Here is a 14,594-nt window from a genome sequence, read left to right as displayed (position 1 = left end):
GCAGGGAGGCTTCCTGGCATGATGCACTGCTTGCAGGGAATATTGTATTCTAATCCTTCTTATTCTGGTTCTTTTCCATTTTAAGCAGCAATTAATACCCAGTGTGGAGTTAGTGGTGTGGACAGGGGCTGGGTGAGGAGCCATGCTCACTAGGGCTGGCTGGGTGGAGGGCTGACACAAGATAGTTTCTCCTTGACCCACTGCCTTTGAGGCTGGTTTCGGTTTCCCTGCCAGACCCCATAGCACAGCCAGGGGGACGAGGCAGGAGGGCACGGCGCTAACAGTTGTACCCACAACCCAGTGGGAGACAGAGGAGCTTCAGAAATCAGGCGGACCAAACCACACGGCAGAACCTGTTCCCTTAAAAACTGGGAAATGCAACCCTCATCACACTGGCGGCTGGTCCCATGATCCTGTGGGTCTGACTCATGGTTCTTCAGCTCCGATAATTCTGCCTCACACACCTAAAAATAAAACCTGCTGCTAGGCACAGGTCAGGTAGAGCTGAGACGTGTTTCTTACAAAACCAGGTTTACACCTTCCATTTGGTACTTCACTGGCAGATGCCAGTGCTGGATTGGTTTGCTGCTATGGAGGATAACATTACCTGCTCTTGGAAGAAACCTCCCCTGGAAAGTCAGCCTATTTTTCCTAATGCCACCTTTGATTACTGGTGACAATTTACTGTCCTGGGCATATGAGGCAAATGCACATTTTCCCCACTTTTGGTAATGGTGGAAAACTTTCTTCTGGTTAAAGGGATGTGAGAGGAACTTAGAATCATAGAATCAACTAGGTTGGAAAAGACCTTTAAAATCATCAAATCCAACCATTAGCCCAGGACTGCCAAGACCACCACTGAACCATGTCACTGAGGGCCTCATCTACATGGCATCTTTCAACTTGCTGAAATCAGTTTTGAAATCTCATTCCCACTGCACCCTTGGTACCATAACGTCAGATCAGCATCCTGAGGAAAACAAGAAATCCTCACCCTTTGTTCCAAGTTTTGGGAACATGCAGCACATTGTTACCCTGGGTTGGGCTCCATGTGGTCTGTTACCGCCAGGAAAAACACTCTGGAAGTGAGGTACTGCATCTTGCCGGAGACCACACAAACCCAAGAACAGCTCTTCTGATTCAGTGCAAAAAAAAGAGAAAAATGGGGGGAGAAAAAGAGAAAGTACAGGCTGTCCCCAAGCCCTTTCTTTACTGGTGCAATTACTGTGCTCACCAAGTTTTGACTTGTTTCAGAATTGGGATTAAAATCCCCAGTCTTTCCACTGTGAAAAGAAGGGTGAGCCGTGAGTCTGTGCTGATGTGAGGCTTTTCCCTGAGAACAGGACTTCTCCTGTGTCTGGTCACTTTTTGGGAATTTTATTAGCCTGAAGCAGTCTCCATTGCCTCCCCAGCACAGTGTGGAACACAAGATCTACTCTTCACAGATCGTGCCCAGTGATTTAGAATGTGCAAATGATTTAAAACGATCCGTGCTCCCTCCACCTGGAGCTGCCTGCCTGGGCTGCTGTCCTGTGTTTATACAGGGGCTAATAGAAAGAGCCTTGTTAAAGCACTCAGGCACTGTTGAAGCGGCATTATCAGACACTTTCTCCTCTCCACTCTTCCCATGGGGATAGCAGGCAGTATAGCTACAGGTGGGCAGGAAGCTATAGTGGAGTTACAGGCTATTTAACCATCAGGGAACTTCTACCATGCAAAAAATCTGTTTTAAATTTAGCAGCTGGATTCCAACTCCCTCTTGTACTGTGTTTGTTGGAGATGTATCTAGTTATACATACAAGTGCCTAGGAATATTACCTAATATTCCATGCTTTACACATAGAATCATAGAATGGTTAGAGTTGGAAAGGACCTTAAGATCATCTAGTTGCAACTCCCTGCCATGGGCAGGGACACCTCACACTAAACCACATCACCTAAGGCTCTGCCCAACCTGGCCTTGAACATCTGGGAGAACAAATAAAAACACAAGGGTACACTAAGGTGTCTGGTATGAAAGCCAGCAGAGCTTCCCTGCCTCTCTGAAGCTTGCATGACACCATGACAGGCTGAGTTTGTTTCTTGTTTGATCTGTACTTACTGTATTTAGTATATAGGCCAGGAAGCTGCGTGACTTGGAGAACGGGGCCAAAGCATGACACAGGAGGAGTTCCAAGCTCCAGTTTTGTCTCCACCATTGACATCCTGGATGACCTCCGGCAAGTCACCAGGCTGCTTTGCTCCTATCCTCCTCCTCTGACTCTTCTCATTTGTAGAGGTCTGCGGGGCAGGGACAGTAGCATTGTGTTTGCACAGTACCAAACACAGCAGGGCTCAGGAGCTCAATTAAGGCTTGTATTTACAAATATAAGTAAATAGTAATATAAATAGAAGACATTCTGCCTGCTCAGCATACTGCTGCTGCAAAGGATTAACCCATTCCAGTAGTCCAATGTCTTGACCGCTTTGATGCCAGGACAAGATGAATAAAACATGCTGCTCATTACTTTTAAAAAAGCATTTGCATAAAATATATTGCTATATTTTACTACATTTTCCTGTTATGCAAGCCCACCTTTATGTGGTAAGATTTATTGCAAGCTAAGATTTATTGACTTATTTCAGCATGGAAATGACTATTAAGATTGACCTGTCAGCAGTTTTTAATTTAATTGCTCTTTGATCCTTCAGCCTTGAACGTATTTGCATTTCCAACTAAGCATCTCTTGGCAACACTTGTAGAATACAGCAGAGCAGTAACTGAGATGCAGAGTCCTAAGGAAACCTGTGAGTTTCCCCATTTCTGGAAGGGTCTTGGTGTTAAATTACCACACCACTCCAATCTCACTTTATCCTTACAAGCATGCTTTTGGGTAGCAATAATATTAATCTTTGTTTTCATTCCCTTATCTTTTAATTCCAATTTGAGCATAGAAGAGGTTGAATCTCGAAGGAACAATTTCCAACCTGAAACCAAAACAAGATTCATCTAAATCTGTCCATATTCTCTGCTCCCTGCCCATGGAAGTGCACAGGCTTCCTCCACACGGTAGGGGGTGAAACCTGTGATCACTCTGCATGGAAATACTTCCTAGATTGCTCCTTAATGTAAAGCAAAGGTCTATGAGGATGGATAATTTAACCATGGCATTTATATGGAAAATCATTACACAGCACCCTTCTCTGTGGAGAAAACCAGCACTAATATGCAACCTAGTCCAAAACCAACTATTGGAAAAAATAGGTTGGACAATCAGACCAATAAATAAGAATGAGGAACAGCCCTGTCCTGGAATGAAAACCCTGCTCTGATTCCCAGTTTGAACCTGGAAAATTTCTCTCTAACGACAGATGCATAGGATAAACCCAGCAAGCTTTAACTTGTGTAACTGGGCTAGAAGAACACTTTGTACAAACACTGGCCCCAGCAGCACTAAAGCAGTAATTTTACAGTACTGTTGCTAAATTATTCATCAACACATAAAAATATAACTCTTTGCACTTCTGCAGCACTGCCTATATGCAAATTGCCTCTGACAGTTCCTTCCATAAGCTGGAAAGTTTGGAACATTAGCAGTGAGGTTAATGAGAGAGCGGACAGGCACTGTGCAGGCAGCCAAACCACTGCTCTGTGCTCAGTGTTGGCAGATGAAGGAACGCACTGGGTACACCCACCAACCACTATGGCTGATCCAAGAACCAAGGGCTGGATTTTATCAGGAGAGGGTCTACAATGGCGATCATTCAAACCTTGTCTTGAGCATAGTCACTGACCTGTATTAGCAGAGATACCTGCAGACTCAAGTGAAGTCTCTTGGTGACTTCCAAATCAAAATTTATCAGTAGTTTTTGTGGACCTACTGCTTACTGAAGTGCCTCTTGTACCTCACCTGCACTGTTAGGTGTTGCCATGGAAAGGAGAGCTGCAGCTCTTCAGGTTACACATGCCTCACTCTTTTGTCAGAGGGCACACACATCCATTTTCTTCTCCCTTCACCATTACCTCTGGTTTAAGGAGACTGAACTGCACAGATTACTGGCTACTGGGATCTGGGTACTGCAGTTGTGCAAAGGCAGAATCACGAACCACTCATGACTGCCATTCACCTGTGAAGCCTCTGCTCATTGCTGCAGTGGAAGCACTCCGTTTGCCATTGCGAGTAGTGGCTAAATCAAACCACATTTTGGTTTATCACAAGGCAGAAAAAACAAAGTGACACAATCAACCACTGGTGCCACTCAAACCAGAACCCTCAAGTCATGACCCACTTCCCCGTGCCAAGCACTACAAGGGACAGACCCCAGCGCTTCTGACAGAAACTCCTCTGTTGAATGCATGAAATGAGACAAAGGAAACCCATGCATATCTGCACTGTGTTTGCTTTGTTCCTATTGCAGTAAACACAGGTTACGATGCAGAAGACAACGATGTGCCACAGTCTTGTTCTTTCAGTAAGGTTTCCTGAACAGCAAACCAGACAGTAGTGTTTGTGTATGAATAATGTCCTCTTTCAGTCTGACGGTCAACTACAACACCACTATGCTTTGTTCAAGGGGAAACCTTTAGGGGTTTGAGCACAATAATGACCTCAGAAAAGAGACATGGCACGTACATATTTTTATCAATCTACAGACAGAAAAGAAGACAAAAAGCAAAAGAAACTGGTTGAAGACAGCATTATCTGGAGCTGGATCTGACATTGCTTCCAGCAGTGAATACGTATAGCTGTTGTGACTGCAACAAAACTTAGCCCATGACTTTCTGAAAGTTCCTATTCCATTGGACAGAAAAAGCTATGGTTAGAAATGGAAAAAGGATCCCATGGTGAAGACACATTTTTAACTACCCCTGACTTCCTGAAACCATGCAGGAGACTCTGTGTGTGTCTGCGCTCCCATATACAGCATGAGTGATGGGAGGGAACAGATAACAGTAGTGAGCTTGTTCCCTAAGTGTAAAAGCCACAATATTCCTGTTAGGTAGCTCTTTTTTATCTCTCTTTTTAAAGAGTTCAAAGATTGAAACAAATCAGAAAACTGCCTAAACAAGAACAAAAAAATACACAAATTGGTAGACCAACACAGGAGAGTCTTGAGTTTCCTATCTGGTGCAGCATCATGGAGGCTGTTAGTACTTAACCAAATTATGTGTGTTTAACAAATACTTAAGAATATTTAGTAACAGTAACAAAACCAAAAAAGGTACCTTTTTGCTCTTAGAAAGGTTCATCCATCTTAGCATATTTTGATGAACAACCCTGGGAATTCAACTACATGGAAACTTTCTTCAGCCAAATGAAGACATCAGCAATGAATCAAACTCCACACCCTAATTGGCAAAAAAAAAAGCAAAGCAGATCGGCATGATGTTGCACCAAACTCAGGTGAACACTACTGAAAAATCAGAATTTCTTCGTTTCACTTTATCTTTTAAAAGGGAATTCTGTCATTGCAAAGGTCATTTTCTGCAAGTGGGGAAACACAACTATGGCAGCTATGGCTTTAGCAAAAGCATAGCATATTTTATGGTGTGTGCTCAACAGCAACAAATGGAGTAAGAATAGGAACAGTCTCGTAAATCTTAACACAAGTCTCATAGGCAAAGCACGTTGGTACATGTAATGCACATGCAACTCAAGAGAGGATTAGAGACGAGTAGAGAAACAGTACACACAAATAAATACCCTAAATATGTAAAAGTTCCTAATTAACTGTTGAGGAAGACAACTATTTTTCATATTGCGACAACAAAGAACCAATTTATTAACATGTCATTCAGACAAACTGACTCAAATCAAGATTTGTGCAGATCTTTGCATTCAATTTAAACCACGTGCTTAATGCTAAGCAGCACCAAACAACAGAAGTGTTTCTTTCTTTTCTGGAGAGGTTAGAGGGAAAACATTGCAAACTGTCTCAGGGTGGCATTTTCCATTGTTTCATAAATGCATCTCTTGTTCTTTTTTTTTCTACATGCTGCTGAAGTGCCTATTTTGGCTTTGGCAAATGTAGCATAAATTGTGCAAATCACTCGTAGAGCTGGGGAAGTTGAATCCTGTCATGTTTGAAACTCTGTAGATTGATGTGCATGTCAAAAGGTCTTTTGGTCCAATACTTTGCATGGCCAACATTAGCAGGCTTCTGTACAAGAAGAAAGAATCTATAATGAAGTCCCCAAAGTCAAATAGCTCATGCAGACAGCCAGTATTATTTTAAATTAAATATCTATTCATAGTGATTTAAGGATGGCTTCATGGTTGATTAATACTCTGAGCTCAGTTAAAAACATGTAAAAAAGGGGAGGGGAGACCTACAAATTTTATTTGAGACATGAAGATAGATTTCTCCAAGCCCTGAAGACTGATTTGTACCTGTGCAAGACACCAAATCCAAATCCTCCATCCAATTTTTCTGGTGATACCATTTTCACCTCATTTCAATTTCTTACTCAAAAAATAATATAAAGGACCAGAATAACTAGGCATATATCAGGCTTTCCTCTGGTTGAACTGAGGTAAGAGCATGTGCGGTAAATCTAGGCTGAGATACACGAGGAGCTCACTGGCCTTCTTTCTGTCCTTCAAAAAAGAAAACAGCCTGTAGATTGTCTAGCTACAAGTGCCATGAAAGGACATGGCAGGGGCTAACCTAAGTGGCATGTATATCTCTAGACAGAGGCTGTGTCTGCACTAGCAAACAGTCTGGACCAGTAAGAGTAGATATACAGATGAAAATACTCAGTGATGAGGACACACTGTCTTTACTAGACACTTTTCAGGGTTTTTATATTACCTTGGGATGAGCTCCATTCTAGTTCTATGGACTGAATGCCAGCTTGTGCTGGAGTGTGTCTCCTGAATTAATTTCATCCAGTAGGAACCCAGTTTCTGAGCCCCAAGGCGGTGTAAAAGAAGTGATAGGAGGGTGAAGAGTTTAAAAAGCCCTTGTCTGATACGCAAAAAACACTGACGCATGATTACTTCCCAACTGAAGACTACTAAAAGCATTAATAGAAAGTTATTACATGGAAGGGTCATACCTATGTCTAGTCATCATTATAAATGTGTTTATAGTAAAATTTCCATTCACTTCAGGTTAGATTAAGCTGCTGCCAGGAATTCAACAGCACCTGGATGACAATCTAAGAGCAGACACAACTCCCATCAACAAGAGCAGGGACTGAACACCCAGCGCAGCTTCCTGCTGTAGACAGCTGAACTCCCCCTCCAATTTTAGCTTGAGCTGTGACTGAGCCAGGAGGATTTTTCGTAATATTTTTGCTGTCACAGTGAAGGTGACATCTCATCTTGCAGCTGTTCTTATAATCTTTTACCCATGGGAATCTGATACTCAGAAATTTATCCATGAATAACTCTCTTATAAACTTCAGTCCTACACAGTACCAGAACCCAGAACCAGAAACTTTGCCTCACAAAACCTGGAGGATCTTACTATCTCAAAATCCGGCTCTGGATCCCTTACATTCCAAAGTAAGTACCCATATGAATTATTAAACTAAATGGGCATTAGTAAGGAGGGGCTACAGAGCCAGGGCCTTCAGGCAACACTAAGAACAAGGAGACCTGCCCTGAAGTTTGTCTTACAACACCTAACCATGGAAGCTGTTACTTGATGCTGGTGGGACTGTCTATAACATTCAAGCTTAGGAGTGACTGAATCCTTTTCTGCAATAGCATTTTTAACATGTTATTATTTCTGATCTAAATACTGAGAAGACTTTTCAAGGCAAAAGAAGGCTAACCAGTCAACAAAGGTGATCTCATTTACCCTAGAATGTGACAGAGCACTTTAATTTTGAATATATTCTGGATATATATTAGCTTTCCTAATGAGGGAACGGATGATTATCAGTACTGCATAATTGTTGAAATGTGTATCTCTGACATCTTCATTCTAGTTGGTGATTTCTACTGTGTTCCTAGATTATTAGCTGTGAGCTCTTTTCTGGCCTGAGAAGTTTTATACTAGACCTGAGATATCAAACACAGCATACTGGCTGGTTTAAATTCTAGTTCTAATTTCTTTCTGTAAATGGAAAACATTTGGCAAAAAGTCATTCAAGTCATGTCAGGCTTGGATTTTCTTTTTATTTGTGGCACTAAGACATCAATATTTTACAATATATAATATATAGTCACATTAAATGCAAAGGGCTAAATATTCTTGTGCTTTCAACATTACATAGCTATACATTTTATACTTAAGCTCAAAGAAAACAAGACTCTGCCACCACTCCAGTCTGTGATTATAAAAATGTAAATGTACAAATTTCCTCTCCTTCAGTTTCATTACAACATAGGAAATGTGAAAAAGCATTTTCATTTGTCCTTTTTAACTTAATCAATTTAATGAAATATTTTCAGAATATGTACAACAACAACTACCAAAGTAGTTTACATTTGAAAAAGACGCTGCTATAAATACTTGTGATACAACATACAACAGCCATACAAATTGGAAACAAAGGGCCAACTTATGCATGACCTGAACAAGAGACAAGAGACAACAAAAGTCCTGGTTACTGATATAAACCAGCTTCCCTTCATTTTGCAGTGCAGGAATGAATTCTAAATCTTGGACCTCTATGCAGTACTCTGAATCTTCTTTACAACCTTCACAGTCTGTTGCAAATAGAGATCCTTTAAGGTATCTCAGTATTTTTAAAGTGCCATGAATGTTACTAGGGTTCAGTATATCTCTGCGTATTAGCATCCTATACGTCATATCCCATAAGTAACTTGTCAACAGACACTGTCTCACATTCATTATCGATTGCCTGCTTTCTCAGAGCTCTTCCAGAGACACAAAGTTCATCTCATTTTAGAAACCAACGACTCCAGCATATGACAATTTAGATCCTTCATAACGTACCATAACTTTTTTCTTGTGATTCTTTTTTTATAGGTCTTTATCCTAGTTTTCACTCTAACTGCTTAAAGCCAGCCCTTTTCCAAATCAAATAAGAAGCAAGTAAAAAGTCTGAAATAGTTACATATTCTTAACAACTTGAAATGAGTATTACTTTTCAGATAGCTAGCAAAGTCTTTTAATTTTGCCCATAAACGCAATTAAGTATTAACATAGGACTGCACAGTGTTTATATTCTTATTAACCTGCCAACAAGAATAGTTTATTGGCAACCTTAAATATTCAGAGGCAAAACACAATTCCTTGGCACAGAAGCTTTACAGCAGAGCAATATATTTTCCCCCTAGAACCATTACGCAGGAACACACAGAATATTAACTACAACTTATTTTGGCTTGTAGAAAAGAGAATAAACTAAACTTTTTGATGTTTTTTGCCACTTCAGACCTTGAATGATGATTATGGGTGCATATGGGATTACATTTTCCAATTACCTGTTCCTTATACATGATTCAAACGAGCAGAGGGACCTATAACAAAGAAAAGCACATGATCATTCAAGACGTTTTTAAACTTCCAAATGTTGACATTGTTAACCAAACATACTCCTGTGGGGCTGTTTTCAAGCCTGGTCTCTTCATCAGCTCCTTGAGACTACTTACCTGCTCTTTTCCAGCTGCATCGGTTGGCCTTATGAAAGGTGTTATCCCTCTCTAAAAACCCCACACCTCATACAGCCGTATGTATTATGGCTGCAATTACATGATTAGTGGAACACAGGTGATGTATTTTTCCCTCATTTTGTGGAATGAACAGAAACAGACGCTGCAAGATGCTGACAGTCAAAATCTGTTCAGTATCGGCTATCTGCCACTGGTCATAAAGATCAATTGATGAGTACCTCGCTTCCTGGCTGAATGAAGATAACTCCCAAGGGCTTTGATTCAGGAAAATACTTAAACAAATGCTTATCTTCCTTCCTAGTCCTCAGGTCATCCAAACACATGCTTAATATTAAATACGTATGCTAGTGTGCTCTTCCAAAATCAAACATACTGAGCTTTGATTCCATCAGAGAGATATACATTAAGATCACCACAAAAGCTAAACAGGATAATGTATATGATCAAGTCTAAATCTTCCATTTTGGCCTTAGCATCCATGGCAGAAGCTTTATTCTTGAGCAAAAAAATAGGTCATGGTATAAATTATTAGCAAGGTGAAGAGTTCATGTTAAATGTTATCTTTCAATTCAAATACAGTAACAGCATGCAAATGATGGTCTCTCACTGTGCATGGGAACTAGAATAGCTTTATAGGCTCATTTGACTACCTGCATATCAAGCTCAGCCAACCTTTCAGTGGGGCCTCCTGCCTCATTTCCAGCATAGCAAAGCCAACATCAGCTGTGGCTTTGAGTCTGTAATCTTTGTCATTGCACCCACAGACACTGATGATAAGAAGCACTATTTCTTCATTCACAATTATGTATCTTTGATAATGTGAGACGAAGAGTTCACTCTGACATAAAGGTATGGAACTAGGTCATGCTTCCTAGAAGACAATCTTTGTGACATAATGCAGATTGATGCATTACTTGCTGGCAACCAATTTCAAATTATCCCAGCATATACCAGCGACTCATTGTAATGGGTGCAGTAATTACCTAACCTGGCTCCTGTGATTGCCTGCAGAATGATACACTGCACGTATCAAAAAGTTCACATGACTAAATGCTGATGCTGAACACTGGCATGAATGCTTCTGGATACTGTGATGGAGCTAACTAAATTTTTTAAATCACAAGCAGAAAAGGCTGCTTAGGTGCAGCTCCATTCTCTCTTGGAAAATATGTGAAATCTGTACAATCTTTCTTGCACGTACCATTAAGAAGTGGTCTACAGCAATCGTTTTGCTATAAGCAAAAGCCTATCCTTCAGATATACAACTTGCCTTCCCTACCTTGTGCAAGCACATTCCCCTGCAATATTTCCACCAAATCCCTGGGTACAACTCTACCTAAAATGAGTAGATGGCGTATATACTAAGGCAACTTTTATAGCTTCTCTTTGTTGGGTAAGAGTTTTAATCCTGCATGGGCTTGTGCTGCAACTATACCTACAGCTAGACATCTAATGGGTTATTTGCATGTGTAGTTATGTTTTTTTTTCATAGATAATCATGGTAAATCCCAAGGCAAGTTACATAGACACAAAAACACACATGCAACAATACACGGAACTTCAGAAATCCAGCTAGGTTATTTTGCGTTTTCTGAAACCAAAAGTTAAAAAATAGACAAAATATCTTAAGCATGTGAAATTGTAACAAAAATTGCTTGATAAAATTTAAGGAAAGCACTAGCTCACTTTTAACACCAGGAGCACAAATGGTGCAATACTATGACCTGAGTTTTGCTCACCAGCACTAGACAAAATTTTGTCTCAGGTCAGCTGTTCATTTCCTAGATCACCTGATTCTCCTTTGTACAGGAGGCAGACCACACGGCTGGGAAACAGGCTCCTCACTAGTGAGACATGCTCGGTTTTGAAAACAATTAACCACCAAAGGCACTAGGTCAGCCACCCTGGCTGGTGGCTTTACTTGATGCCATCTCCCTGACTCGCTGCTATAGTCTGGACATGTTAAACACCTGCCAGGTTTCTTGAGAGACCATTATGAAAACTGAAGAAGGAGGTTATTTCCTGCACATCACCAGGTCTTTTCCAGTTTGGTAAGTTCATCCCGTTCCAGTAACACATCTGTGTCTCCATTGCCTTTGGGCAGGATCTCTAGTGCAACCACTTTCTGGCAGGTCTCTGAACTGCACTATACTGGGGATAAACCATTTTACTGAGCAGGCCCAACTGGGCTTGGCACCCACAAGAGTTTTCCTTTGGGAGTCTGTGGACAGCAACAGTGTGCAATAAAACAGAAGCCATTTCTTCAAAACAAAGTATGATTTATTTGCCAAAGCAGGCACAGTACCCCAAGAAATGGATTAAACAACAGCCAGGAGACCTATGTGAATGCTCTTTTACCTATACTTGGCATGTCCCTCAAGCACCTATTTTTGCTCTTGTTTGTTTTGGCTGACCCAATTACAGCCTGTGTTGTGCAGACCCTGACTCTCAGCAAGACTGCCCAGCCTGCAGCAATTTCTCTCCTCCCTTCCTGCACAGTGGATCTTTTAACCTTAAAGTTCATGACTTTAGCAAACAGCTGTGTAATCAGGGGTGGAGTGGAGGAGTTGCCTTTTCACAGACATTACTAGCGCTCAAGTGTCTGTTGAGATGCTTCTTATCTGGGCAATCGGTTGCTTTTTACGTTTGGTTTCCCTGACAGTCCTGTTTGATCCACTTCCATTGCAAATAACCCCTCATAAATAAGCACAAACTGAGTCACGCATAACTAAGCAATGCAGATTCTTCCCAGTTCTTCATAATATTAGCTAAATAGATGACTTCACCATCAGAAGTCCCTATCCCAGGAAACTTTGAGAGGACGATGCAAGACAAACAGATGCAATTACTGAACTGAACTGAACTACCTACTCTGCTGTCAAGTTGCTGTGACCAACATCTTCTAGAAGGCAAAGCTAAAACTGGCTCTGTGCTCACATGTCTGAATCACAACATCATAGATCTCTGACAGAGGAGGCAAAACAAAGGAAAAAGTTTGCTTCAGTCCTGGGACAAAGCCACCTGCCATCCACTGTTTACAAAAAACTCAGTGTTTGTTGGAGACAAGTTCTTCAGCTGTAAAGGAAGAAAACCAGAGTACGCAGCTATCATGTATTCTCTCTCCTCTACGGATTCAACTTTTGCTTTTACGAGTTGTCCAGCTGCAGGGAAGGACCAGAATTTGGCTCTCAATTTAACACAGCAAGCTAGAAGAGATATTAATATGTACTGGATAGAAAGCCTTTGATAAATCTGACATTTTTGCTTTTATCAGTTATCAAGGGCATGAGATCTCAGATGTCAAAGTGATACCATGACTTTGGCCTATACAAGACTTAGCTTGCGTATCCAATATCTGAAAGGGCAAGACAGTATAAGGAAATCATACTCTGTTTTGGACAAAACACTGGTCTCTTTTATTTTCATAAAAGACTGACATGATGTGACATACTCTTCTGTCATTTCAATGTCGAAGCTACCAAAAATTATTGTGTCTTGAAAAATGAAAGAACACAGACACAGTATGTGGCAGAATGCCTCAGTACATCCAGCTTACTTTCGTGGCCTTTACTGGCTATCCAACTGTTTGAAATGAATCTCCAAAGGGTATGATAATGACCTGTTTTACTGACTAGAGCTATAGGTCCCCTTAGGAACTTCTGCAGGAGGGGAAGCAGTAGTTGGAAGAACAAGGAATTTGGAAAGAACTAGAAAGCAACTGCACGAAGTATTCTTGAATATCCAAATCCCATTTTTTTTTCTGTAAAATGGTGACGTGGGGAAATAAAGGCCTGATCTGGAATATTATTTTTTCATAATTTATAGTCTTAGAATCATAGAGTATCTCAAGTTGGAAGGGACCCACAAAGATCATCAAGTCCAAAACCCTGCTCCTCCTAGGACTACCTAAAACTAAACCATATGACTAAATGCATCATCCAGATGCTCCTTGAACTCTTAACAGGCTTGATGCCATGACCACATATCCCTGAGGAGCCTGTTTCAGTGACCGACTACCCCCTCAGTGAAGAACCTTTCCCTTATCTCCAATCTGAACTTCTCCTGACACAGCTTCATTCCATTGTCTTGTGTCCTATTGCTGGTCACCAGAGAGAGGAGATCAGTGTCTCCCCTTCCACTGTCCCCCTTGAGGAAGCTGTACACTGTGATGAGGTCACCCCTCAGGCTTCTCTTCTTCAAGCTGAACCAGCAAGGTGACCTCAGCCACTATTCATAATAGAACGGAGATGTATTTTTTCACCTGAAAAATAAATGCACATCCAGTTTTCTGCTTGCATGCTGATGTGAAGCTCCCTGAAACACTGATTTGTTTGTGCTATTTGTATGATTCTGTGGAATTTCTAGTTCATCAGAAACAAGATTGTTTTGGCTACTTTTTAATGTTCAATTTGATTGTACTTTTTGAATTATTTTAAAGAGGTTAAGTAAGCAAGGTTAAAGCCTATTTACACTTTTATGGCTGGCATCAGCAAAATCACGTGTTGGGAAAACTACATCTGCTTTGCACATTCCCTAATGTCCTTGGATCAAAGTCTGTTCCTGGATACTGCAGCACAATATTGGGATGACCCCACTAAGGAAAATTGGCTTCTTCTTACCAAGAAATGCAGTGTAATTCAAGGTTAGGAAGCACAAATTTCAACCAAAATGATAAGTGAAGCTACTCCAAAAATCACTCCCAGGCAACTGAGTACATTTAGCCATTTGGGAGATGACTGACCTATAGCTGACCACAGAATTGTGACACATATCATCCAATTCATAAAGTTCAGGTACACATCAGAGTTTTACTGATAGTTCTCAAGACGTGCAACCAAGAACGTTGGGAATCAAGGTCTAGGAAACAGTACTGATACTAGGAGAGAATACTTATAAATTTGCTTCAGGGTCTCATGTCTCATCTTTTCTAAGTTCACCTTGTCTAAAAGACATGCAGTATTACCTCAGATTCACAAGAATGAAAAGAGCATGAAAATACTTTCTGGAATTATATTCATGTTT

At 40.9% G+C, this 14,594-nt stretch overlaps 1 protein-coding gene across 1 annotated transcript in view; it reads right to left on the bottom strand.

The window, feature by feature from the left end:
- Positions 1 to 9,129: 9,129 nt before the first annotated feature.
- Positions 9,130 to 14,594, bottom strand: part of COBL (cordon-bleu WH2 repeat protein) — a gene marked incomplete at its 5' end in the record, with an annotated part of 115,293 nt that continues 109,828 nt past the window's right edge. Inside the window, one exon of the mRNA XM_034068000.1 lies at positions 9,130 to 9,419. Within this exon, the coding sequence (XP_033923891.1) occupies positions 9,402 to 9,419 (18 nt within the window). The remainder of the gene's footprint in view (positions 9,420 to 14,594) is intronic.

This window comes from Melopsittacus undulatus, chromosome 1 (assembly GCF_012275295.1).
Source record: "Melopsittacus undulatus isolate bMelUnd1 chromosome 1, bMelUnd1.mat.Z, whole genome shotgun sequence".
In the NCBI taxonomy this organism is placed as follows: domain Eukaryota; kingdom Metazoa; phylum Chordata; class Aves; order Psittaciformes; family Psittaculidae; genus Melopsittacus; species Melopsittacus undulatus.
This window is presented reverse-complemented; position numbering and strand designations above follow the sequence as displayed.